Source organism: Chelmon rostratus, chromosome 20 (assembly GCF_017976325.1).
Source record: "Chelmon rostratus isolate fCheRos1 chromosome 20, fCheRos1.pri, whole genome shotgun sequence".
Classification (NCBI taxonomy): Eukaryota; Metazoa; Chordata; class Actinopteri; order Chaetodontiformes; family Chaetodontidae; genus Chelmon; species Chelmon rostratus.
The window spans coordinates 23,116,883-23,140,389 of NC_055677.1; the positions used below are offsets into that span (position 1 = coordinate 23,116,883).

Sequence of the window (23,507 nt, forward strand, 5' to 3'; positions counted from 1 at the left end):
ATTTCCCAGAGCCGGATATGTCTTTAAACTGATCATTTGATCTACCAAAAAGTATTCACTTCCCTGATATAAAACCGAGAAAAGCAGCAAACCATTATGTTTGAGAAGCTGGAAACAGATGATGTTAGGTTATTTTGTTTGACAGGTTAAATGATAATATAAAAGTTGTTATTAAATGATAATCGGAAGATCCCATATGATGGGAAAGCAGCTTTAGTACTGCTGTAGTACTTACTGCAGGTACTGGTCGTACAAGTTCTTTGTGAGCCTCACACGGAACCGCAGCTTCAGCTCATTTAGACCCAACTTCAGGAAGTTGTTCACCAGAGCTATCTGGAATGACCCAATCACACAAAACATATATGTATCTATCTGCCACGATGAACTCTTAGCTTCAATATGGTTATATAAGTCAGTGTTTCCCAGCCCTGGTCCTGGAGTACCACTGCCCTGCATGTTTTAGATCAGGCATGTCCAAACTATTCCATAAAGGGCCGTGTGGCTGCAGGTTTTCGTTCCAACCAAGGAGGAGCTCACCAGGCTGGAATCAATTAATCAGCTGATCTCAGTGTTTAGCTGATAACAAAGGGATCCCTTGATGTTGATTGGTTGGCCTGGTGCGCTCCTCCTTGGTTGGAACGAAAACCTGCAGCCACACGGCCCTTTATGGAATAGTTTGGACATGCCTGTTTTAGATGTATTCCTGCTCCAGCACACCTGATTCAAATGAATGGGTGTTATCAGGCCTCAGCAGAGCCCAGTAATGAGCTGAGCATTTGAATCAGGTGTGTTGGAGCACGGAAACATCTAAAACATGCAGGGCAGTGGTACTCCAGGACCAGGGTTGGGAAACACTGATATAAGTGACACGGTTTTAGAATCCTTAAGTATTCATGCTTATTGCTTTTTGTTTGTTTTGTTTTTCAGTTAGAAGCACAGACTATAAAATGAAGAAAACATGCAAAGAAGAATATTTAGTATTACAAGAGCAATGCAACAATTTCATTGTCAAAATCACAATTTAAAGAAGTAGGCTGGAGATAATCTATGTTTTCTTATTGTCAACAAAACAACAACAAATGTATCCTACCAGAGAGTACTGTGTATGTATCCAAAGCCTACCACGGAGCTCCAGTGTTCTCCAAAAACTATTACAAATACACCAATGAGCCACACTGTGGCACTGGTAAAATGTTATTTTTATTTATATGATCTTACATACACTAGAATATTTACACTAAGTAAGACTTGTCCAAGAATGTCCTCATGTTAATGTAATGTTAATGCTGCTTTCCAAAATTAATGAATCTTTTTTTCAAAAATCCACTTTAAGACTTTCATGGGTTTTGTTGACAATAAAAAAAAAAAAGAATATTGTCAGCCTTATTATTTCACATTGAGGAATGGAAAGGTACATTGAGGCAACAGTGACAGGACACTCAGGTTAGCTTAACAAATGATCATGCTAAATGGTAGTAGTTATTTTTTAGTTAATTAAATGATTCAATGAAATTAGTAATTATACCGTAGAAAACAGAAATATCAGTGTTTTTCATATCAGGTCTCCTCTGTGCACTTTTCAGAAAATGAAACTAAAAAAGGACTGAATTGACAGTGAACAACAAGTGAGTATAATAATATATATATAGCAGATAGCTAACATCACCACCAGTGTGAAACAATAAAAAGTTAACAAATAGATACACTTACAAGTGGCATGAATTTGATAAAGCTGAACAAGAAGGTCTTGAAATCTTTTGTTGAGCGACCGATAATAGCACTGCGAACCACAACATGTACAAAGGTGAGCAAAGGGAGTCAGAGGGACAAACACTGGGGTTGATGAAACATTATTTCCTTTTCCTGTGGAACCAATTCAGCTTTGCTTACTGACTAAAAGACAAGAATTTCTGCTTGAACTTGGAGTAAGAATTACATTCATTAATATAAAACAGCCAGTGGAGTCCTGATGAACACACAATACCATTCAATTTATGTATTTCCATGTTATTTACATAGTGCACAATGACTTTTTGGAAAAATGTTGGACAGCTGTGGAGCATTACACTATTGCGCACTGAAAAAATATTTTTCTTGTTAAGCCTTGTTGTTAATACTATCAATACAACACAGTGGCAGGGACCAGGCCTTTATTTACCACAACCCTTCATTTAGGTATGGGGGACAGGTCTTCATTGTTTAATTTTTGTCATTTTAAAGGTATATTTTCTAGTATTTTATGAGGAATCATCTCTGCTCTCTCAACTGCTTATATTTACCTGGCCATATTAACTGATTGTTAGACCTTAATTGTCAAACTTCTGCAGGAAGAGTTACATTAACAGAAGCTTAACAGAGAGAAAGAACCTGCAATGTACAACCGTCTGGAATTCATTAGTGAGAGGAACATATCTATTACAAAGATAAACTCACAGCGACAAAGTACCGAGTATGTGCTGATGAAAATAATTCATATATAATTTTAGAATTTCAAGAATAACTTACACTGGGTGTTTTCCTTGTACTTTATAATTGACCACATTGTACTGCTGTCAGTGTGCTGAGGAGGTTTTGTCCTCAGTCACTCTGTCTCTCCAGTCCTTCCGTTTCTAGTACAAACCCATATGATTACATTTTTTGTGATCTATGGTGATTATATACAAGCTGAAGCCTGAAGAGATTGTTAAATATTTAAGGGTATTTCAGGTACACCATGAGAGTATTGGCTCAGTTCAGAAAAAACTCTAGTCACATTCAGCCATCTCTTCCAACCTTTTTAATTGTTTCTGTATTGCAAGAAGACATCAGTTTCTGAATCAATTGAACAACTTTCTGAGAAGTTCAAGCTACCAAATGCCCATTTTTTCCAGATACCTGCAAACCAGACACTTTCTCCACAATAAGACACCATATTTCCCCAAGATATATCCTAGTTCCTCTATCACTGATGTTATCTGCAAATTTGACATTTTTGTTGTGCCCTCTACAAATTTCTTGTATTCCTGTATGTACTTCATCAGAAAGTCAATAAAGACATTCTTGAGACAAAAAATTAGATCCTAAATCCAAAAAAACTACAGGTCTGAAAATGCCTTTAGTTTCATCCATATCATATTTAAACAGATTAAGGCATTAGGATTCAATAAGGGAAATTGTTGAATGGCACAAATTATCTTAAAACATTTGCATATGTCACGCCAGTGGATGACGCCCAATATCTGTGCTGTACGCTGTTCATGATCAGGACCCTGTAACCTTCGGAATAACAGGCTTGATGAATTTCCTATTAAAAACAGTGTCTCATTAAAGCATCATGTAAGCTTACTTTAAGCTGTTTTAAATTGAATTAAACAGTAACATTGGTAAATGGTAATTGGGCTGTACTTATATTGAGCTTTTCTCATCTTATCAGACAAAGTGACACAAGAAAATGGCCATTCTTGAAATAGGTTGCTCGCTAACATCAACAGGAATTTCGTTGTTACAGAAATAGAAATTTCAGTGAAATCGTGAACACACAAATTGAATGGTCCATGTCATAATGTTTTCCAATTAATATATGAACATATTAATTTTACCACCTGATAAAACCCATAGGTCAGTGTTATGGCTTGGAAGGAAATGCAGACCTCAGGCCGTAAGTGATGTGAAAGCACAACATGACACTATTACAAAGCAAGATGTTAAAACCACAGTGTTAGTGGTTTAAAGCTTGGTTTTCCATTTCTATGAGAACCATGTCTTTGACAGTTACCCCTGGTATGACTGACATGTAGGAATAAAAGTGCCTCTTGAATAGACTGATGTCTCTGCTTATAATACCGCTGTGGAGAATCAAAACAAAGTCATCAGTTCCTGCAAAGAATAAAACAGCAATACATGACAGCTCGTAAATAAAATGATCTCAATATGGGAACCTGATAAATTTTATGGGGCTATAGATTAGAAACTTCGAACATTTTTTTTACTCGGTTTGGAAAGATCTGACATCCTATCACACACATTAAGTGTGAGAACAGTGTAAACATGCTTCTTTGCCTCTGCTGTCTGTGTCACTACCTGTTGAACAAGCAGAACACAAACTGGCAGAAATGTTATGTCTTGGCCAGTCTGCCTGCAGTAACTTGCTGCCGCTACTTAGTCCACAAGCAGTTTGTTTTACATAGCCATACAGAGCTTGCTTTGCTAAAGTGCTGGAACATGCGTTATCCTACAAAAATGAAGAAATTGTTGACTATAAAGGTAACATGTCAATTATATGGAAGTGGTTTGGATATTTCAAAAGCCATGCCATGCAGATTAAGACAGTCTGCAAAATGTTGCCAACCAAGATGGGAAACATAACACACTAACCCTAAAAACCATACCATTATTAATTTAAAAATACAGGCTGCTTGTAATATTTTGTTAATGCAGATGAATAACGTTTGCAAAGTTACATTTTTACATTTTGATCAGTGAACATCAACTGGCAGCCTACGGGCCACACCTAGCCTACAGAATATGAATGAATTCAGAAAATGTTCACATCTTATGTTGCTCACTTGTGGAATAGGCTCAATTCGCCTTGAGAGTGACAAGAGATTAGTTTACCAAGCCCTGGCAATGAGCTAACAACTCCATAGTTTACTGGTTCTGCAGAACCGGATTACTCTTCAACTCCATGGACCTAAAACCAACAACAGCAAGCACACTGGAAGGACTAAGGAGGTAACTCGGGAGTTGTCAGAGAATCACAAATCACTATTAGACCCAAGAGGCATCACTTGGTTTTATCAAGTCATATATCATGATAAGCAACAATATTGATCAATAACGGAAAAAATTCTTGTGATGTTATTTTCTGCCACATCGCCCAGCCCTAATGTAACACCCCACTTATTGGTTATCAGTCAATATTTCAACATTGTGCATCTCTAGATTGTACACTAAATAAAACTGACAAAAGCAGCCTATTTCCGACTGAGCCCTGCTGAACCCTTTCTGCTTATCCGAACTGTGGTTGAATGTGGATAGTCTATACTTTTCTACATTGACCTCAACTAAAATTGCTAAAAAAATAAAAAGAACCATTAAGACACCAGGCAAAGCCAGCACCACACACTAACCACAGTTTAAGGATTTAGTTCGAGCTATATTTAACAAAGCAGGTGAAATGTGCAGTGCAGTCCCTAAATAGCAGCACAGTGGCACATTTTGGATAGTTTTTAATTGGCACAACTTTGCTACCACATAAACATTTCTTATTCCAGATCTAAATAACCAACACAACAAAAACTGCATTTTTTGTTGTCATAGCAGCAACATGGTGATGAAACCAACAATATTATTTTGAAATCGTGAAATGAATTTTTTATTTCAAACTTTTAATAATAATCCAAGCATGAAGCCAAACTCTGACCTTTCAATCATGGTGCCGTTCTGGATCATCCATACATCACAGTAGGTCCTGGCCACCAACATGGCAGCGATAAAGATAAGGTACCCAGTCTATGTTGAAGACAACAACCACAGAGATTGGTTAGGAGAGCTTGTAAAACACTGAGGATCATAGTCCTTTATAGTCCTCCCCCTTGCTCTGCTCATATCTACTGAACTAATCTGATAAGACTGAATGGAACCAAAGGAACCATGTGGCTGTGACCTTGGCTTATGGAGCTGGTGTATCTGTGTCAAAGGGCACTGTTGTGTGGTGCTATTCTACACTACCAAAATCAGAACCCACACACATATATATATATATATATATATATATCTGTGTGTGTATGTTGTTTTGTAGATATGCTTTATACCAATTTAATGTCAAATGGAGTTTATCCTAAGTTATGTTACTTTTTTTAAAGTTTTCTTTTTGTTGTTATGTTATGTTTATAAATTAAACAAATATTGTTCATTAAGTTGTATCACTTTTGAAAATAGATATCTTTTAAATGTCAAAAAAATAAAAAAGTACACTATCACACAAAACACTGCAAATATTGGACAGAATTTATATTTTCAGATGTGCAAACTAATGGCATGTCTACACAGGAGACGACTCAGCCATGTTTTTCAGTTGTACTGTTTGTCTGACAGAACAGATCAGGCTCCTGTCTTTTATCAGTCCTGCTGTCTACAAAGGCCACCTAACATCTTGTGTAATTTGCACTATATGCACTTAAACATTACCCTAAGTTTATTTTCATAATATGGGGACTTTAACTATTTATTATTCTTAGCCAGCTGGGATGCAAGTATACTATTGATGGTGTGCAAGCATGCTGAAACAATACAAAATGTTTTACTGGCCCTAAGATCTCTACATGCAACATGGTAAAGACAACACTAGTCTAACAGTATGTTTGATGTCATACCTCCTTGCAGAAAAATCGAGGTACCATGATCCGCACAATTCTGAGGATTCGGAAGAAGAAAACCTTGTCCACTGCTGCACGGTCTTTCCGGGCATCTTTCTATATGAAGAGATATGGCAAAGGTACCCTGTTATACAACTACAGCTAACTATTTATGAAAACTAAGGCATAGAGTCAAGACACTTCAATATGAAAGACTGACATACCTCAGTGTTCAGCACTAGATCTGAGCCTCCTTTTCTACTACAAAGAAAGAAAAATAACTAAATCAGACAGATTATATTGCTTTACAGACATCAGAGGAAGTTCATACACCAGATCATCCCTTCTTTCATGTAAATACACTCTACAAATACACATATATATATTTTGTTTTCATTGAAAATGAAAAACTGAAATATCACATTTAGACCCTTATCAACAACACTTCAAATTCTGCTCAGGTGCCTCCCATTCCTCTTGAACATTGCAGAGTTGTTTTTATACCTTGATTGGAGTCCACCTGTGGCAAATTAAATTGATTGGACATGACTTGGAAAGGCACACAACGTTTTAAAAGGGCTCACAGGTGACAATGCATATCAGAGCAAAAGAAAAGCCACCAGAGCTCAGAGACAGGATTGTTGCAAGGCAGAGATCTGGGGAAGACGCTACAAAAAACTCTGCTGCACTGAAGGTTCCAAAGAGCACAGTGGCCTCCATAATTTTCAAATGGAAGAAGTTTGGCACAAGCAGGACTACCAAGAGCTGGTCGCCTGGCAAAACTGAGCACTCTGTGTAAAAGGGCCTCAGTAAGAGTGGTGACCAAGAACCCAATGGTCTGACTGAGCTCCAGAGATTCTGTGTGGAGATGGGACAAAGTTCCAGAAGGACAGCCATCACTGCAGCCATCCACTGATCTGGGTTTAATGGCAGAGTGGCTAGACGAAATCCTTTCCTCAGTGCAAAACACATGAAAGCCCTCTTGGACTATATATGCAAAAAAACACCTGGAGGACTCTGAGTGTGAGAAACAAGTTTCTTTGGTCTGATGAAGACAATTTGGCTTAGAAAATGCAGTGTACATCATTTCACTGCAGCAAGTTTGTGAAAGAGGAATTTAAGGGAACTACTCTAAGCTAATATAAATCCTACTTTTCAGAATGATTTCAATTTGGACACATTAATGATAATTACTCTGTGCATCCTAAAGCCAGTCAAGCAGTTCCAAAGGCAATGCCATCCATAGTTGCTGGCCTCTAGCACCACTGTAAGGAATCTAGGAGGGTTTTTTTTTTTTTTTAATCAGGACTTCACCAAGGCAACGTATCGTAATCGTAAAATTGAGGCACATCTTGTCTCAACAATGCAGGACAATTAATCCATGCGTTTGTTACTTCCAGACTGGATTGTTGCAATTCTTTAAATCAGGCTGTCCCAATTCATTGCCAAATACTCTCCAGCTGATCCAGAATGCCGCAGAACATGTCCTGACAAAAATGAGGAAAAGAGATCATATTTCTGCGATATTAACCGCTATGCACATGCTCCCTGTGAATTCCAGAATAGAATGTAAAATCCTTCTCCTTATCTACAAAGTCTGAAATGGTAAGGCACCATCTTGTCTTAAAAAGCTCACTGTACCCTATTAGCCAACTAGAACTGCGTTCCCAGAATGCAGGCTTACTTATCTATCCTAAAGTCTTCAAAAGCAGAATAGAAGACAGAACCTTTAGCTATCCAGCTCCTCTCCAATGGAACCACCTTCCAGTCCTTGTCTGGGAGGCAGACACCCTCTCAACATTTAAGAGTATGCTTGAAATTTTCCTTTCTGAAATAGTGTACAGATAGGGCTGGTTCAGGCCTGCCTTGGACCAGCTCCTAGTTATGCTGCTATAGGATTAGACTGTTGGGGGACTTACAATGATCCACAGATCTCCTCTGTTCTTCTTCACATCTCCATCTCTATCTCTATGCATTCATGTCTTACCAAGGCATGTTAGTACTACTTAGCTTCTTCCCTGGAGTCTTTGTGCTTTCTCATCTCTAAGGTTCCCATGGATAGTGGCTGAAGTTTCATCATGGCACCACACGAGTGCCAGCTTGTTACAGCAGCTCTGACTGCTTTTCTTTTAGTGCTTTCTTGTGTGTCTCTTTTTTTCCGTAACTAGTTTCAGTCGATCGTGGGTACCTAAGGATGTACAACTGGTGAGACTAGGGCTTTGCTTTTTACTCTTTTCTGGACTTTTATAAACAACACTGGGAGATCCATTCAGTCACAGCTCCATTGTTTACACTTGGGATCAGCTGTTAGCCATGTGCACCACAAGAATACTCCCAGCGGAAAGACCAGAGATCCCTGTGGAGATAAGGAGACGAAGAAGGGGATGAAGAGCTGGAGTTAAGTGCCAGGACAAGTGAAGATGGTATAAACCATCCATACCATCTCTTCTTATAGGGAAGGTGAGATCTCTCCCTAATAAGATGGAAGAGCTAATAGCACTAACCAGACTGCAGCGGGAGTACCGGGACACGCATGTCGCTTTGGACAATTTCATCTGCTAAGAGTGGACAGGCAAGTGACGTAGAGCGGTAAGAGGAAGGGTGGGGGCATAGCAATGTTTGTGAAAAACAGAGCTGCACAAGAGACATCGAGCTGATAGCTGTTAGCATTCGGCCGTATTACATCCCGAGGTAGTTCTCGCACTTCATCGCGATAACTGTGCACCCCCCCTTGGCCAATGCTGCAGCAGCATGTGAGCTCCTACACATGTAGTCTCACAGCTCCAGACATCGCACCCCCAGGCCCTCCTCCTCCTTATCTCTGGAGATTTCAATCATGCTTCCCTGTCTTCAACTCTCCCCACCTTTACCCAGTATGTCAAATGTCACACCAGAGACAATAAAACACTGGGCTTACTGAATGCAAACACCGTCCTCACAGAACATCCTTACAGCTCTTCACCCCTCCCACCACTGGGCCGATCTGATCACAACCTAGTTAATCTGCTACCTACTAACACACACTTGATGATTAAACAATAGCCAACCATTAGGTATGTGAAGTCATGGTCAGAGGAGTCCAGTATCGCACTGTGCAGTTGTCGCAATGAGGCTTTGCGACTCTGTGGTAGATGTGGTACTTTGCGGCACCGGGGCTCAGCAGGGTTACGTGCCCTCTCCTTTTCTCTTCACTCTATACACATCTGACTTCAGAGACAACAGACAGCTGCCACCTCCAGAAGTTCTCCGATGATACAGCCATCATTGCATGTGTATCACAGGGGAACGAGCTGGAATACAGGGAAGTCACTGCCAACTTTGTCGACTAAAGCACCTGCACATCAATGCCAGCAAGACTAAGGAGATGGTGCTAGACTCCTGCAGGAAAGCGCCACAGACTACACCAGTGAGCATTCAGGGCTTGGACATTGAGATCGTGGAGGAGTACAAATACCTGGGTACCAGGGTTATAGCAGGGCTCGAGCAGAGCTGAAGAAAGGAATTAAGCAGGCCAAGCTCCAGTACAAAAACAAAATTGAAGATCACTTCAATACCAACAACCCACAGAGCATGTGGAGAGGCATCAGAACCATGACGGACTATAAGCCTAACACTCACGACCCCACCCTGCCTGACACCTTAAACAGCTTCTTTGCCCGCTTCGACACATCAGGCAGCAGAGAAGCTACACACCTACCCCGGCTGGAGGAGCAGCACCGGCCCCTCGTCCTGCAGCAGCACCAGGTGACATCCACCCTCAGGAGGATCAACACCCGCAGAGCTACAGGACCGGATAAGGTGTCAGGCAAGACTTTGAGGACATGCGCTGACCAGCTAGCAGGAGTGTTCCTGGATATTTTCAACCTGTCCCTGCAGCTGTCTATGGTTCCTGAGTGCCTCAAGTCCTCCACCATCCTACCTAAGAAGACATCCATCACCTGCCTGAATGACTACTGGCCTGTTGCTCTGACCCCAGTAATCATGAAGTGGTTTGAGTGGATTATTCTCAGGTACATCAGAGGCTTCATCCCCTTGGACCGAGACAGCCTTCAGTTCGCCTACAGAGGGAATCGGTCCACAGAGGATGCTGTCTCCATCACCCTGCACACAGCCCTGACCCACCTGCAGCAGCCCAACACCTACGTCAGGATGCTATTTGTAGACTTTAGCTCAGCTTTCAACACCGTCATCCCAGACAAGCTGGCGCTGCAGCTACACGTGGTGGGTCTGCCTGCGTCTCTGTGCCACAGGATCAGAGACCCACCAGCAACCTCACGCCCCCCTCCTCATGGACGGAGAAGTGGTGGAGCGTGTGGACAGCATCATGTTCCTGGGCCTCCACATCACATCTGATCTCTCCTGGTCCATGAACACCTCCCGCCTGGTGAAGAAGGCACAACAAAGGCTCTTCTTCCTAAGGAAACTGAAACGGGCTGGACTCTCCTCTCGGTTGCTCGTCAACTTCTACAGGGCCACAATTGAAAGCATCCTCTGCCTTAGTGTGACAGTATGGTATGACAGCTGCATGGCACTAGTACTAGTCTAGTACTAGTACTAGAAATCTTGAGGTGCCTGACATCTGCTTCAGATAGCTTTCCTTTTTTGGCCTCTGCCTTGACGTATTTTATAAGCATCGGTCTCTGCAATCGAGTCCAAGGCATACTTGACCACACTGTGGGAACACTTTATGTCTTCCCTACTTATCCCAAAGGGCATCCAGCATCATGAGGTTTAACTTTTACTTTAATTCTCTATCTCAGTGTGTTCACTACGCTTTACCATTTTGAACAGGAGTGAGGAATTTCAAACTGAATTTACAATTTTATACCCAAATTTGACCCAGCACAGTGGAATTCCCTGAGAAGTCAGAAATGAATTAACAATAACATAACACTAAAACATTTTTTTCTGTTCAGGGATGCAACTGTAATTTGGCATATCAATAAAAAGAAATATCAATGTGTTTTGCTATTTTTTTCTGTTTTTTAATGTGAAATACATGGATAACAACAATAATTATATTTTAGCATTAAAGATGTTATTTTGATTAAGTTGATTGTAGTTTGCACATACTGGTGGATTAACTATTACAGAAACATTAAAAAAATATTGGTAATCAGCAATACTCTTAATTTAGAGCAACAGTGGCAAACACTTTACACTTGGTGTTGGTCTTACAAATTTGTTTAATATTGTATATATAGTTAATAGAGTGAAAGGACTGGACTGGTTACAATCTAGCAGCTACAATAATGCAGCCATAAGGATAATTGCAAAAGAGAAAATTAGTTTATTTCATATATAACTCATAAATGATAACCCATAAATCATTTAATTACAGTCCATTTTCCAAATACAGTAAACATGGATTGTATACATATTAAACACATTTAAACATCGGAAGCAATAATATAGCTGTGACTTTTATCACGGAAATGACATGCCGGACTACGCTATAAACTGCAAACACATCTTTGGCCACAATTGTAATTACTGGCTTACAAGAAATGTTGGACTTCCACAAAGACATACCTTTGCTATTACCACGGATATTAAGTTATGTGTATTTGAAGGTTATGACTGTTTGATCCAGATAAAAGCAGCTGTAGACGTACAACCTAGTCGAAAGAATGAGCTTTTGGTAGACGATTATTTTTGGCACGATAAATTGTGAACGGTTGAGTGGTATTTTTAAAGCAATATTAGTTTTTGCTGACAACAAAGATACACGTAAACTAGCATGCTTTAAATGGATTTGGCATATCTATTCTCTCTTATCGCCAAGCGAGAGAATCGTTTTTCAGAACAGTAAACTGAAAACACAGACCTCAACACAAAGACATGACAATTAACTAAGTTGTTACTAAGTTAGCCAAAGTTACACAAATGTCTTTTAGTGGTGTGCATGAAGCAATCTTTTCTCTATTGTGTGACGTTACTGGAATTTGAGCTGTAAGCGAGGCGGTCAAACTGCGCAGAGTAATAAGCCGCCTGCTAACAAAAACTCCAGGAGTGTCCCAGCAGCAGGTCGCTGTCACTTGAACGAATGGGGAGCTAGCAGCTGCTAATTAGCATCCGGATAGCCGCCACAAACTCACCTGAAAGCCGTGCTTTCTGCACTTCAAAGTAAACCTCAACGTTCCATACTACTGACCACTTACCCGTTCTGTTTTGGCGTCCGTCTTCTGTGTTTCAGCAGGTATAAAACCAACAAAATAGCACCTGCTATAGAGGAGTTTTTCGCCGTCAGATACTTACTGAAAGCCGCCATGTTTTTGACACAACGACCGGTGTGGCTTGCTCTAGTTTGCTTCGCTTCGTCAATTGCATTCTGGGAGTATCACGCCATTCTTCTTCTTCTTCTGCTGCTGCTGCTTCTTCTTCTTCCTCTTCTTCTGTGGGGCTTATTGGCGGTTAGCAAACCAATTTATAGTGCATTACCGCCACCAAATGGACTGGAGTGTGGACAAGAGGTAAGGCAGTTAAAAAAAAGATCCTCTTATTTAACTCCGTTTCTTTAATCAACTTAACAATGTAATATTGTATCTTGCCTGCTGATTTCACCAGAAGCCCTGTTAGTGTAAAATCGTGGTGTTTTGCCTCCCTTAATGGCTGTCTAAGCATTTTCCTCTGGATATCATATTTCCTGCAGTGAAGTGGTACATGTTCAACTGTTTCTAGTTCAGGGGTCGGCAACCTTTACCACTCAAAGAGCCATTTGGACCCGTTTCCCACAGTGAAGAAATCACTGGGAGACGCAAAACCCCTTTGACATTTAAAATGAAATAACACTGCATATACCGTTTTTGCCTTTATGCTATGTATAAAGCAACTTTAATGTGTTGCATTTATGAAATCAATGAACGACTGCAGAGAAAACAAAATGACAATTCTGCGTGCAACAAAAACATTTTGAACTCAGAGCATTTTTACTTTAGTGTTTCTTTTTTACTTTGCATTTTTGACACCTTTTGTTCTATTTTGTAAAATCACCTTGAGTTTTGTAATAAATCGGCTTAAAGCCTTTTGTTTTTGAAAGAAGTGTCTGAGTCGTGCAACTGAGTCCAGTACTTTGAGCCTTGCCAGCATCACAGTACAATCTGGCCAAAAATGGACTCAGCTGACTCAAATCACTTCAAGAACGCCTTGTCGGCTCAGGGGAGCCTCCTCCACCAACACGAGGATCAGCTCCGGAGCATTCACCATGGCATCAAAGATCTCTCTGATCGTCAGCTGGACCTACAAAAGACGATAATGCATTAAATAAACCAACTTACCGTGCAAATCCAGCGACTAACAAACCACATGGCCAGCCCTCAGCAACCCGATGCCACAGGCTCTCCGGTCATGCCGCCTGCCGCCATGCCTTTCTTCGCCACACCGTCACCGAGCCCTCCCCGACTGGCTTCTTCAGACAAATACTCCGGTGACGCTGGCGACTGCAGATCATTCCTGGTTCAGTGTGCCGGGAATGTGCTACTGTATGTCTGTCTAACTCTCTTCCCAGTTAGAAAGAAGAAATGGCCAAGTCAGACACACTCTCTGGGGCAGGAATGGACAAGTATCCGGATCTGGCTCGCGTCCCCCAGTGCTACTGGGACCTGAAAGAGATGTTCAACAATGAACAATGTTTACCACCCCATCGAGCCTTATATTGCGCCATAGACCTGCTGCCCGGATCAACCATTCCCAAAGGTCGGTTATACTCTCTCTTTCATCCTGAAAGAAAAGCCATGGATGATTACATCCAAGCTTTTTGAAAGCAGGGATTATTCGTCCTTCCTCCTCACCGGCAGGGGCAGGGTTCTTTTTTGTGGCTAAAAAGGACAGGTCTCTTTGACCTTGTATAGATTACAGTGCCCTGAATGAGATTACCATTAACAATTGTTACCCGCCTATGATGTCATCTGCCTTTTAACTCTTTCAGCAGGCTGGCTGGTTCACTAAGCTTGACCTGAGGAACGCTAATCATTTCATCCGCATTCGTCAAGGGGATGAATGGAAGACCAGCTTCAACACACCCAGCGGTCACTACGAGTATCATGTGATGCCATTCGGCTTAACTAACGCACCTGCTGTTTTTCAGGGTTACGTGAATGAGGTGCTAAGGGACTATGTTAATGACTTTGTGTTTGTATATCTTGATGATATACTGATCTTCTCCCCAGACCTGAACTCGTATCAGCGCCGTGTCTGCCAGGTTTTAACCCGCCTCTTGTCCCATCACCTGTATGTTAAGGCCGAAAAATGCGAGTTCCATGCTAAAACTGTGCCTTTTCTGGGGTACATGATAGCCGAGGGACACATTCAAATAGACCCAGAAAAGGTGGAGGCGGTGGCAAACTGGCCCACTCCCACCAGCCACAAGAAATTACAGCAATTTCTAGGTTTTGCAAATTTCTACAGGAAATTTATCAGAAATTTCAGCACAGCTCCCCTCCATGCTCTCACTTCTGCTAAGGTTGTTTTTCAGTGGTCCCCTGAAGCTGATAACGCCTTCCAGCGCCTGAGGTCAGCTTTCACCTCAGCACCTGTGCTCACGGTTCCAGACCCCCAGAGACAATTCATGGTGGAGGTGGACGCCTCGAACGAGGGAATAGGGGCAGTTCTGTCTCAGCGGTCAGAAAAGGACAACAGGATGCATCCGTGCGCCTTTCTCTCCCGTAACTGGTCTCCTGCTGAAAAACGTTATGACGTAGGAAACCGAGAGTTGTTAGTGGTCAAAATGGCCCTTGAAGAATGGAGACATTGGTTGGAGGGTGCCAAGCACCCTTTTCTGGTCTGGACAGACCACAAAAATTTAGAATATATTAAGAAAGCCAAAAGACTGAATGCTCGGCAAGCTAGGTGGGCTTTGTTTTTTAGCCGGTTCAGGTTCACGCTGTTGTACAGACCCGGGTCACAAAACACCAAGCCGGGTGCTCTGTCCCGACTTTACGAACCTGAACCAACAGCCAAGGAGCCCGAAACCATCCTACCACTGAACTGAGTGGTAGGAGCAGTCTCTTGGCAAATAGAAAAGGATGTGCAGCAAGCCAGTAAGGGAGGGAAATCACCTGCCGAATGTCCCAGTGACCGGTTATTCATACCGGCTCAACTGCGGCCAAAAGTTATTCAGTGGGCACACACATCATTGATCACTTGTCATCCTGGGGCCAAGAGAACTGTATTCGTGATTAAGCAAAGGTTTTGGTGGCCCAACCTCAGCAAAGATGTGATGGAATATGTAAGTGTCTGTGAGGTGTGTTCCAGGAACAAAGCATCCAGACACGGACACACCTGTCGGTGGACTTTGTCACAGGGCTCCCGCCCTCGAAAGGTAATACCACCGTGTTAACGGTGGTAGACAGGTTCTCAAAAATGGCGGCTGAGACTCTTATGAAAGAGGTGTTTCGCATCCATGGGATGCTGAAAGATATTGTGTCGGATCGAGGTCCACAATTTGTGTCTAAATTCTGGAAAGAATTCTGTCAGCAGCTAGGTTCCACAGCGAGCCTAACATCGGGATATCACCCAGAGTCTAACGGACAGACGGAGAGGCTTAACCAGGAGATGGAGACCTGGCTGCGTTGTCTAGTGTTGCAAAATCAGACGACTTGGAGCGATCACCTGCCATGGGTCGAGTATGCGCACAACACCCTGCCTTCCACACCCACCGGAATGTCACCCTTCCAGTGCGTATATGGATACCAACCGCCTCCGTTCGAAGTCAACGAACAAGAGGAAACAGTTCCTTCGGCGATGGTGAGGAGGTGTCGAAGCACGTGGGCGGCGGCCAGACAGATGTTACTCAGGAGCCAGACCCGGATGAAGGCTGCAGCGGATCGCCACGGCAGGTCGGCAACCTCAAAGAGCCATTTGGACCCGTTTCCCACAGTAAAGAAAACACTGGGAGACGCAAAACACCTTTGACATTTAAAATGAAATAACACTGCATATAATGTTTTTTGCCTTTATGCTATGTATGAAGCAACTTTAATGTGTTGCATTTATGAAATCAATGAACGACTGCAGAAAAAATGAAATGACAATTCTGCGTGCAACAAAAACATTTTGAACTCAGAATTAAAGACGTTGGTTGAGGGTTACTTTCAAGTAAAATACTCAGGAGCGCAGCTGACTACCACACCTGACAATAATCAGCCCAAGATTCTAGCCACGTACCAGCTTTTGCATTTCCGAGTATTTCCCTGAGTTATTCATTCCTAGTATTTTTTCTGTCTTGATATTTTTGTTGTTACTTTGCTTAGTATATTTATTCCCCTTCAGGCGTTTTGTGTTTTGTAGCTCTTTTAGTTGATACTTTGTTCATCAGACTCTTTTTCCTGTTTTTGGCGTCTTTAGTTGTACTTTGTTTCCGAATAAATCTTGTTACCTTTCCACTCTGCATCTGGGTCCTAGTCCTCATTGCCTGAGCCGTAACAGAGGGACTTTAATCACGTTGAACTGAACCCAAATTTCAAAAATACATGAACATTCCTACCAGAGAAAGTAACATTTTGGATCAGGTTTACTGCAACATTCCTGCTGCTTACAAGGCTGCAGCCGCTCAACACCTGGGCATGTCAGACCACATCTCAGTGAAACTCATTCCTGCCTACAAGCCTCTGGCCTGCAGAACAAAGCCAACTACCAGGACAGTACAGATATGGACTGAGGAGGCCACCGCTGCACATCAGGACTGGTTTTAACTTACAGATTGGACTGTGTTCAGAGAAGAAGCAGATCTATAGGACTATACATAATCTGTATTGTCCTATGTTCAGTTCTGCACTGATGCTGTCCTCCCTGTTAAGACCATCACAGTGTTTCCCAACCAGAAACCATGGCTGGACAGCACAGTGCGGTCCCTGCTGAAAGCCGGGATACTGCCTACAGAGCTGGTGACGGTCTGGCTTATAGCAGGGCTCGAACAGAGCTGAAGAAAGGAATTAAGCAGGAAGCTCCGGTAAAAAATAGAAAATTGAAGATCACTTCAATACCAACAACACAAAGAACATGTGGAGAGGCATCAGAACCATGACGCCTAACACTGGCCAGCCACGACCCCACCCTGCCTGACACCTTAAACAGCTTCTTTGCCCGCTTCGACACATCAGGCAGCAGAGAAGCCATACACCTTCCCTGCCAACATATGGCAGGAATATGTAAATACTTGACATACATAAATATGTTACATATGTATATGCTATGCCATATGTACTTCATACAGCTACAAATCTATTACAGCTGTCAATACTGTAATTGAATTTCTGTCCATCCCCCTATATAGTATATACTGCATGTGGAGAATGGGACAGACTATGTTGCTTTTCCAAAAACATTGTTTTACTTATTGTAATTTGGCCCAGAGATTTGGCCTGTTCGCCAACATCCATTTTCTCGGAAACATAAGTCAGTCAGGAAGAACACACACAGGATAGACTTTTTTTCAGGTGTTTTCTCTCATAAATAAACATCTATAAGTAAAATTGAAAGTAGAAATAGAAACCATGGAAACTTGCCTAAGATTCAGGTTTTCTTCAGCAGCACAGTATACATACCTCACTGAATTGTTTGCACTCCCAATGCCACGGACAACCCCTGCATGACACAGTGGGGGCCTTAAGCTGCTCTCTCAGCAACAGACCGCTGCATTCACTATGTAAAGCAGAACACTACCGCAGGTCCTTCATTCCAGCGGCTGTCAGACTGTTAATCTCCAGCACCATTTAGCATTTTTAACTGTCAACATCATCTAACATAGCACTGTTTCAAAAATGTATTGTTTTTGCAGCACTGTGTTTAAGATTTTGCTGATATCCACTAAATCAAATATCCTGTGCAATATTACATATATTTTTGTATTGTGCTCATATTTTACTGTGTTATATATTCCTGACTATGCAATAGTACAAGACACTCAGATGCAGAGAATGCAATTAACATAGGTTTATTGAACGTAACCCAGAAACCTTTTCGCTGAGTGTAAATCAAAGGCTATAAAATTAACCTGGGGTCAATGATCACAAGAAAAATATCAAGCAATACAAATCAATGAAAAGAACAATATAACAAAAAACAGGAGGATCAGAAATAAACAACAATGGAATAAACAACAAAATTCTCTTAATTGACGTTTTCGCTCCTCGATCCTCGCTTGAACCGGAACTTCTCCTGGTCCGCCATCTTGCAAGCTGTCCCAAAGCTCTTATATCTGCTCTGACTGTTCAAGATAATTGATTATGATATTATGGTGTTATGACGGATGGATTGGTGGATCGGGAGGGAATTGCAGCTACCAGATTGGTCCAGAAGACAGAGCGACTTTATTTAAACCGGCAGAAGCAGCTCCTCACCCTCTACTCCCCCCCCTCTTCCAACCGACAGCCAGCAGATTGTGTGTGTGTTTGTGCCTCATTGTTCTTAAGAACTCAAAACGTGAGCATCCCTTTGTGTTTCCTTTCTAGTTGTTTTGTGTTTTGCCCGTCTGGTTTGGAGAAGAAGGTTAGAAGTCTGTCCTTTTGTTTGCTCTTTTTGCTGTTTTAGGGCTCTGCTCCGCTTGTTAAATAAACTTTTGTTTAAAACTGACCATTTGAGTTGGCTGGCCTCACTTGGGAGTGGAAGGAGTGGAGCATTTATGCTACGGCCAGGATTCCCTAGGCTTGGCTGTAACAATGGTCAATTGTAATGGAAGGTTAGATATTGGCGTGTAGTTTGTGAGTGCATTACTATTTCCTATTTAGGCTGGAGATAAATAAAGTTTTATCTTATCTTACTATCTAGGTTGGGTTTCTTTAGTAATGGTTTTACAACAGCTGTTTTAAACTCATCAGCGAAGATGCCTATTTGCAGTGTCTTCAGGACATGACTTGAAACACTGTCAAACACCAAACAGATTACTTTGGCATCAAAACACACAAAGTGATGGTCAGTAATTCTAATACTGAAACCATGCTGACGAGTGGCTTCTTATATGTGTTGCTTGAGTTCAAAGTTAGCCAGTAAACTCATAAGCTCCATGGCTTTGGAGTCATTCTTTTGTTGATATGGATATTCAGGCCTCCATTCCAGATTAATCTGTCATATTTAGTGATACTAAGTGCGACCAACTCTAAGAATTTAAGCAAAACCACAAATATCTTGGCCGTCAATATAATGATGAACACTGACAATTCTGCTTTGAGCTCAAGAGCAAGACATTCAAATGATGCAAATTCACCAAGGTCAGTATGGTTGCATACAAACTGAAAATGGCTGCAATGCCTCCTCCTTTCCTAAAGTGTGCTTTACACTTTCAAATGATATTGAAATGGTCAATAAACCTTATCCCAGTGAGGCATTGAGCCGTCAGCCATGTATTCAGGGCAAAGAGTCTGCTGAAAGATTCAATGCCTTTCCCCAAGGTTGGAATGGGGCCTGATATGGATACATCAGTCTGTCCAGTAGCAGGCAAAAGTCTTTCCAGGACCTCTGGGCCAGTTTTCATTGCAGAATGTCAAAAGATCCAACATGAATAATAATGTTCTAGTCACTTGGATGTGTAGAGACGATGCCTGACAGCAGCTCTGTTTCTGACAGATGTGTCATTCATGGCGAGATTTTCAGTCTTTGCCATGCTTACATGCCTGTTTATAGAGACACCAATCAGAATGGTGTCTGGCCCATGAGGTATAGGGTTACCAGTATTATTTCTGGCCCTTGGCCTGTCAGATGGGGAGTTAGCAATATTTCTCCTGGCAATGGGCCTCGCAGTGGTCTTGGGGCTATTTCTACCATTCTTACTGCTCGTGATGTGATTTCATTCCCTGGCCTCAACATAGTTAGTATTGTCACACCTTTCATCATTCAGAGTCAGTGGTTCGTACCTGTTTTGCAGTGAGAATTCAAGCAGTGGAGTGCACATTGGTGCCCTCTTACTTAATTTCTTGCTGGAATTGCCTTTGCAGACTGGAATTAGTGCTGTGCCAGTAAGAAGTGTCATTAATTAGGAGATACTAGTTTGGGAGCCTCAACAGCTGATGCAGCAGCTTTAGGACATATCCAGGGCAGTGTGTCAGCCAAATCTGTGCAAGGATGCTCCACAGCTGAAGTAATCCTGTGTATAGAAGTCTATTCATTTTCAGCAACATGTATAAATCTGCTATTTGATGCAGCATTTCAATCTTCTTTTCAAGCTGTGCAATTGTCTCATCAGTCCAGTCAGTTGCTCACAGTCTGTGCAGCTCACAGATTTTGCCACATTGTACCTGTTCCTGATCTCCAGTCACAGATGCAGCGTAAAGGCCTGTGCTGTTCGGAGGTCACAACTGTATAGTACCAAGAAATAAAAAAAAAATGTGGTGGCAGCCTTCTGTTTCTTTCATTAATTCAGTGCTTCTCAAATAGTGGGGCGATGCCAGGGGGGGCGCGTGTGACCTCGGGTAACATGCTTTTTTGTACAAGAATAAAGTGTAATTGCACATCCACTATAGTAGGTGGCAGTGGCGCGCTCATTGTCAGAGTGTGCGCAAGGAGTATTAGCTCTATTGTGTACGGTTGGTTTTTGTTTTTCACGGACATGCGCACACACAGATCAGAGCGGGAGGTACGAAGTGCAGGGAACAGAGAGAGACACCATGGAAAAATTTTTAACAGGGATGAAAAGAAAGGCGGAGAGAGACGGAGATAATGAGAGACATGAATGTCACCATAAAGCTAAGGCGAGGCGATATGACGAAGCGTATTTAGCGCTTGGCTTCACTGTGACGACGGTGGGAGACGAGGAAAGACCGGTGTGTCTTCTGTGTCTAAAAACGTTGGCAGCGGACAGCATGAAGCCAAATAAATTATCACTTAAAGACGTTACATCCTAATCATGCTGATAAACCTCTTGAGTTTTTTCAGCGAAAACGTGCCGGTTTGTGAATGCTACTTCGGTAAACCAGCGAGCGCTGTTAGCATCATATAAAGTGGTGTACCAAATTGCTCAGTGCAAGATACCCCACACTATAGCAGAGGAGCTGGTACTGCCTGCAGCATTAGACATGGTCTCTGTCATGCTGGATGATGCAAGTGCTGCAAAAATAAAAACTATCCCTCTGCCCAATGATACTATTGCCAGACGTATAAATGACATTGCTTACGATCTTCAAGAACAGCTGGTAGATAAACTCAAAGACAAACGTTTTGCATTACAATTGGATGAAGCAACTGACAGCAACTAAGACTGTTTGTTTATTGCCTATGTACGTTTTGACATGACAAACTCCCTGTGTGAGGATCTACTTTTTTGTAAGTATGTCAGAGACAGAGTCACAGCTGAAGAGCTATTCAAAATGCTGGACAGCTTCCTGACTGAGAATGGGCTGAAGTGGGAGAACTGCATTGGTGTTTGCAGTGATGGTGCACAGACCATGGCAGGGGTGAGAAAAGGACTTCAGGCACTCATCAAAAAGGTCTCACCTAATGCTGAGTGGACACACTGTGTTATACACAGAGAAGCACTGGCCTCAAGGCACCTTACCTCTGAATTAAATGAGGTTTTGACTGACATTATAGGTGTGGTTAATTTTATAAAGACCAGGCCACTAAAAACAAGAGTCTTTGCTATCTGTGAGGAGATGGGAGCTGAACACCAAGCTGTGCTGTTTCACAGTGAAGCGAGGTGGCTGTCACAAGGAAAAGTCTTGTCCTGAGTTTTTGAGCTCAGAGAGCAGATAAGAATGTTTATGGAGCATGAGCACAAGTGTGAAGTCGCAGAAAAATTTAGTGATGAGAACTTCCTGGCGAAACTGGCCTACCTGAGTGACATATTTGGAAAGCTAAATGAACTAAATCTACAGCTTCAAGGGAAAGATAAACACCTCCCTCAGGTCACAGACAAGATCAGCTCTTTCACCTGAAAGCTTGCAATGTGGGGCAGGCGACTTGATGAAGGAAGTACTGATTCATTTGAGAACCTGCATGAATATGTTGACACTACTGACTATGATGCCACCTCAGTGATTCCATATATCAAGCAGCATATTTCATCATTGATGGGATTCTTTAAAAAGTACTTCCCTGAAAACAGTTTCCAGTATGACTGGGTGAGAGATCCTTTCAATGCACCAGCTCCAACTGGTTTCAGCTCTGCAGAGGAGGACCAGTTCATTGACATGACGTCTGACTCCACATTGAGACTGAGGTTCACATCACAGACGCTGAGTGAATTCTGGCTGAGTGTAGAGAAGCAGTATCCACTCTTAGGACAAAAGGCTATGTGCATTCTTCTTCCTTTTGCAACATCATAACTCTGTGAGACCGGCTTCTCCGCTGTTGCTGCACTGAAGACCAAGTTGCAGTATCATGCTTCAAGCCCCGCTTCGAAAAGCTGTGCACTGCAAAACGTGCTCATTGTAGCCATTAATCCTGACTTCCTCATATTGATAAAAAAAAAAAATCAGCACAAATTGTTTTATTCATTCGTTGTTGTTAGTTTTGTAGGTTAAAGTATTTTATATATTCTGCTCCTGAGTGTATGTTGCTGATCATGTTAATAAAGTTATCCTTTGTCATAAGTTGATCTATAATTCTTTCTTTTTTGTTTTCTTTAAGATTAATAAGGATACAATGTTATGCAGAGGTGTTCTTATAACAATTTTATAGACAAAGCAGAGAGTGGGGGGGGGGAGCAAGCAGGAGAAGCATCTGCTGTGTAGGAGAGGAGGAGTGGAAGTGATTCCAATGAATGACAGCTAATTGACGAACATGCCCAGACTGCCTAGGCCAGGGGTCAGCAACCTTTGCCACTCAAAGAGCCATTTGGACCTGTTTCCCACAGTAAAGAAAGCACCTGGAGCCACAAAACCCTTTTGTAAAATAAAATAATGCTGCATATAATGTTTTTTTGCCTTTATATTATGTACAAACAAACGATAATGTGTTGCATTTATGAAATCACTGAACGACTTCAGAGAAACAAAATGACATTTCTGCATGCAACAAAAACATTTTGAAGTCCGAGAAAAAGACATGGATGTTTGGGGGACTATGGATGTTTTTAAATAGAGGCTCAAGACTCACCACTCACCTTTTTAGCTTGGCTTTTAACTGATTTCTTTTAACTTCTAATTCTTCTATTATGTTATTTTTATTTCTAATATTTCTTATGACTTGTTCTTAGCTATGCACTTTATCACTACTAGATCTTAAAATCTTATTACCATTATT

General features: G+C 41.8%; 1 protein-coding gene across 3 annotated transcripts in view; it reads right to left on the reverse strand.

Annotated features, from left to right (window-relative positions):
* The window catches only part of LOC121623745 (ATP-binding cassette sub-family D member 3), a 41,142-nt gene extending 28,452 nt beyond the window's left edge, over nucleotides 1–12,690 (reverse strand). Inside the window, exons 1-6 of one of the 3 annotated variants that reach the window (XM_041961170.1) lie at nucleotides 12,497–12,630; nucleotides 6,560–6,593; nucleotides 6,354–6,452; nucleotides 5,402–5,490; nucleotides 1,711–1,780; nucleotides 236–333 (exon numbers count right to left, since the gene is read on the reverse strand). In XM_041961170.1, coding sequence (XP_041817104.1) covers nucleotides 236–333; nucleotides 1,711–1,780; nucleotides 5,402–5,490; nucleotides 6,354–6,452; nucleotides 6,560–6,593; nucleotides 12,497–12,606 — 500 coding nt within the window. In that variant the 5' untranslated portion in view covers nucleotides 12,607–12,630. Of the gene's footprint in view, nucleotides 1–235; nucleotides 334–1,710; nucleotides 1,781–5,401; nucleotides 5,491–6,353; nucleotides 6,453–6,559; nucleotides 6,597–12,496 lie in introns of all 3 variants that reach the window. The other 2 variants (XM_041961171.1, XM_041961169.1) reach the window with 2 other exon arrangements.
* Nucleotides 12,691–23,507: the final 10,817 nt, after the last annotated feature.